Consider the following 5,000-nt stretch of genomic DNA (forward strand, 5'->3'; position numbering starts at 1 on the left):
AATACAAGATGAATCAGATGTACATACCCAGCAATTCTGTGCCTTCATCCTGAAGCTCATCAGCATTATTAAAGCCATTTACATCTTCTCTGGTTGGACTCTTGTTCAACAGCAATGCTTGAAGTTGTCGTCGATGTTCCTCTGCTGCATGTCGAGCATTTTGTTTGCGTGATCTAACGGACCTGCAGCAACAACAACGAAACTTCAACTTGTGAGAAACGTATCACCATAATTATAGTCTACTTTCTTGTGATTGTGCTTGATCTTTCTTTCGCTGCTCGCGGCCATATTTTGGTCTCTTTATTCCTGCTCTTACCTCCTTTCCCTCTCGTTGTTTTCTCGTGCTGTCAGTCGGTCTCTTTCACGCTGAGCATCGCTAACGAGTTTGTCGTCTGCTTACTGTTTTCTTCTTCTTCTTCTTCTTCTTCTTCTTCTCCTTCTTCTCCCCCCCCTCCCCACCCTCCTCTTTCCTCGTTGTGCAACACATTAAAAACTATTTAGCTTGTTTTTGTTTTTTTGTCTTCTTTTATAAATAAAAGTTTACTAATTATCGTGTTGTTCTAATCTAACAGTTGGACAGAAAGAAAATTAATTATGTGTAAGGTAATGATCGCATTGTAAAAAATATTCAGCTTTTCAATAAGCTATATATTTATACTTCTAGGTTAGCGACCAGGCCCCAGTTGTTCAAATGATGGATAGCGCTATCCACCGGATAAATCACTACCAAAAACTTGGATAAGTCATAGCGAGACCAAAATTATTGCGCTATCCAATCGATAGTAATTTAATGAACGAAATGATATATGAATCATATACTGAATTGGGGATATGAAATCAAGTAAAGCTATGATCCTCGCAGTTATGGACGCAATTTTAGCAACGGCGTAGAGAACACTGAAAAATTCAGGACTTCAACGGGGTTTGAACCGGTGACCTCGCGATACCGGTGCGACGCTCTAACCGACTGAGCTATGAAGCCACTGACGTTGGCAGCTGGTCATTTGTCGTTTGTAATTTTCCCGTGAAAAATGAATCAATGAACGAAATGATACATGAAATGAATCATGTACTGAACTGCCGATATGAAGTCAAGTAAGTCCTGAATTTTTCTGTGAGGCTTCTCCACGCAATCGCTAAAATTGCGTCCATAACTGCGAGGATCATAGCTTTACTTGGATATTAATTTGTTCGGTGGATAGCGTTATCCACCTTTTGAACTTTGCACGAAGCGTGGTTAGCACTATTAGCATTAAATACCTATAGGTCTTGATACCTCTTAACTAACGGTTAGCGCTAACCAGACTTCCAGCAACCAGCCCCTAGGCCTGTGAATAGCACTTAGGCTTGGAGGTGACCATGTTTAAATTACAGACCTAACCGTTTTCAAGTAGAAAACTTCAGTTAAGTACAAACTAACTCGTGTGAGATCACTGAAGACGAGTCATTCACTTCCTGTCTGGATTCCCTGCCAGTATAAAACTCTTCCTCCAGATTATCATCAGCATTTTCATTCACAGGCCTTGTGCTTGACCCTCGTCTGCTATAAACAACAGTTCTTTCTGCTGGTACTTCCTGTGAAAGTATGTGACATATCATAATTACTAAGTAACTATACCCGGGCTATAGAAATCATAATTCAGATAAACCCCTAAGAAATTTAAAACAACGGAGCTGTACATCAAGTGTTGTTTTCCCGTATGGGGTGACCCTGGAGGGGACCTCCTCGTAAGGGAAGAGGTACTACATCTACATCTAAATCTATATGTTCCAGCGCTCGGCAAAGTTCTTTTTGACGTATGGCTATATCTGCTTAGGTGGCCTTACACACCACAAGCCTTTTTAGAGACATAACTGCCGAGCCGGCCACTTCTTTGGGAAAGATCAGGACAGCCACAATACCGGAGACTTCACCCCATACTCTTCTCGAATAGTGTGTGGGTTCTATAACGTCCCACAGGGAACTAATGAACATGGAATTTATGAACATGAAAGATATTCTGTGAGACGGGGCATATCGTTTATAGTCCTAATCAGAGAAGAACTGAAAGTCTAACCATTTGCTGGGGTAATTACAAAGGCAGCACTTTCTCCTGATTCAGTCAGTATTTAAGGCCCTGAGTGTTGGTCAGGTCATATCGAACTCACGACCTCCCGCATGACAGCCCGATGCTCAACCAACTGAGCCACCGGTCAGCGGTACTACCTAGGCCATCAAGGACAGGGAAAGGTAAAAAGAAATAATAATAATCTCATCCTCACCTTTTCATTTTCAACATTTCTTCCCCAAGATGATGCTACCAATGCAACACAAAGAAAAGGGTTTTTTTCAATAAACTAGCCACAAACAATAATTATCCCTCACCCTTCATCAATAGCTGCGAAAGATCGCTGTCGAAACCTCATACTGATCTACCAGCATCTACATCTACATCTACATCTACATCTACATGTTCCAGCACTCAGCAAAGTCGCTTTTGACTTGTGACTGTTTCTGCTTAGATGGCCACATACACCACAAGCCTTTTTAATTGACCATTGGCCAACCAATGGTTTTGTGGTGCTACCCTACGTGCAGGGTATTGAACAGTTTATTCCTGCGACCGAAAGCCCAGGAAAAGGTTGACCGGCAACAATCTGGCACAGTATACAAAATCAGTTGCACAAACTGCAATTTTGTATAGTGCCATCAAACTGAATGATCACTGAAAACAAGGATTGCAGAACACAAAAGGGCTCTTTCTATGTTAGACCAGGACTCCAAGATCTCCTGCCACGTTCACGAAAACAATCATGAAATGGATTAGATGGCAGTATTGTTGGCGCGAGAGGCAAATTAGCGAGCAGCGAAGTTATGGAGAATAGGACGGGCAAAGCACCCGTCCCCATTCTCCTCGCCAACAATACCACCACGCAACGCAGGCTAGGATTTTGGACGAGTCAGAGTCATCGGACATGAAGCTATCTTTCACGAGCGACTCTTTTTGGAAGCCTGGATGTCAATAAAGGTTCCGCAATCTGGAAATGACCACGTTCCCATCCCGGAAATCTACAAGTCTTTTGCACGCGCATAAATCTCATGTTACGTTTTTTCTTGAAACTTCACGCGGGATTTTTCCTCAGCCCGCTTTCGACGTGCTACTCTTTGAATGACCCGTACTAACGTAGATATTTCAACTGATGAAGGCTCAAGCACGAAACGTCTTAAACGAAACATCAGTAATAACATTTGTACATTACACCGGGTAATTAAGTGATAACGATTGTCCGGGTGAGTGTAATCCTGAGGACTCTTTAGTATCACATTGACTGACATTATGTCAGCCTCAGCAGAAGTCAGAGTCAAGAGTGGAAACTGTTTGCGCGGAAGTCAGCTTCAGGGTCAAAGATTGACTCTGAAGAAAAGACATTTTGTTTTCTTTAAATTTAGAGTTAACTTAATTGCACAAAGCCAGTCATAAATAGTTAGTAATTCAAAATTAGTTGGAAGCAATTTAACTCATCTATATTTTTATCTGAAGCTGTTAAAGTATCATCACCAAAAAGTCTCATCGAGAAAAAACTAGAAAATTGAGTAAAACCATTGATGTATATTAGAAACAGCATAGGTCCAAGTCTACATTATAAAGTAAATGATGATAAAAGGCTAATAACAAGACTCGCAAAACAATATTATTAGTCCTAAGATCACGTTTAAAGTGCCGAAGTGATCTAAAAATTCACTTCCTTTTTTCTTCAGATTTTGAAAGTGTGTTTGCTTAACATCTGACTGACAAAATGTTCAGCTTTGATTTTCATCCAAAGGCCGCTTACTTTGAGTGTAAGTTTTGGATTTTACGGTCCGCCATTATTCACGTTCAAAACTGACCGATTGGACCTCAGACGGTTGGATCCAGGGAAAAGTGACGTCAAAGGCTCGCTAGCTTAAAATTTCAGCGTGTGAATGCAGCATATTACCGGTATATACATGTATGCAAAACGCGAGTTTAAAAGTCTGAAAGCCCAAAACTCCCGTGCAGCATGCTAATTCTGTGACGTACACACACATTGCATTCTCAAACTAGTGAGTCTTTTAATAGATGTCATTTTCTCCTCCACCCAGTTCTCTTAAAAACTTAAAGTTACCGGTAGCAATGGCGGACCATTAACTAGGAAAATTCCAGTTAAAATAAACAGGCGTCTTTTTGAAATTGAGGCTTGAACGTTTGGTTGCTTAGTGTTTAGTTAACATAGTTTTGAAATCAAGAGAAAAATAAGGATTGGTTTTTTGGTCACAGGGGCACTTTAAAGATGATCAATCTACTTTGTCAAGTGAGTTGAGTTCTTGCTTTGAAAATTATTTTCCATCATTTTCTTTGAAAACCCACCCTTGATTAATCACTAACAGGATTTTAAACACAATTAGGTTGTATATTATTCTTGGCTTTATTGGTCACATGACTTACTTCCTTGGTATTCCTGTGAGTGTTCAATGCTTGTCTTGGTAGGCCTGTGTTGCATACTAAACCACTCATCAAAGTCATGTGAAGGAACTGAGGTCTTATGATTCCATTGAGGTCGTTCATCATTATTTTGAGTGTGTGCTGCATTTTGTAAATTAAAATATTATTGACTCCTGGGAGTGAGACTTAACAGATTTTACTCTGTCTAATGCCAGACGATTTTACTCATCAACTGGGGGTGTCCTAGGGTGTCCCCTCCAATAACCCATTGACTCCTGGGAGTGAGACTTGACAGATTTTACTCTGTACATGTGTAAAGCCTGATGATTTTACTCGTCAAATGGGGGAGTCCTATCACACCCCAGGAGTGAATGGGTTGACCAGCCAAACACGTTGTCCCCTGTTGTCCCCTCCATAAACTCATTGACTGATGGGAATGAGACTTAATAGATTTTACTGAAGCTGTCTTACGCCAGACGATTTTACTCGTCAACTGGGGATAACCTGGGGCTTCTGAGGAGTCAATCAATAGTGCATTTGCATGATGACGTAACGCGC

The 5,000-nt window shown here is 40.9% G+C and overlaps 1 protein-coding gene across 1 annotated transcript in view; it reads right to left on the minus strand.

Moving 5' to 3' along the window:
• The window catches only part of LOC138033017 (uncharacterized protein C8orf34 homolog), a 47,619-nt gene that overhangs the window by 32,698 nt on the left and 9,921 nt on the right, over window positions 1-5,000 (minus strand). The window contains exons 5-8 of the mRNA XM_068880748.1: window positions 4,446-4,583; window positions 2,263-2,297; window positions 1,421-1,575; window positions 28-182 (exon numbers count right to left, since the gene is read on the minus strand). Coding sequence (XP_068736849.1) covers window positions 28-182; window positions 1,421-1,575; window positions 2,263-2,297; window positions 4,446-4,583 — 483 coding nt within the window. The remainder of the gene's footprint in view (window positions 1-27; window positions 183-1,420; window positions 1,576-2,262; window positions 2,298-4,445; window positions 4,584-5,000) is intronic.

Source organism: Montipora capricornis, chromosome 14, assembly GCF_036669925.1.
Source record: "Montipora capricornis isolate CH-2021 chromosome 14, ASM3666992v2, whole genome shotgun sequence".
NCBI lineage: Eukaryota > Metazoa > Cnidaria > Anthozoa > Scleractinia > Acroporidae > Montipora > Montipora capricornis.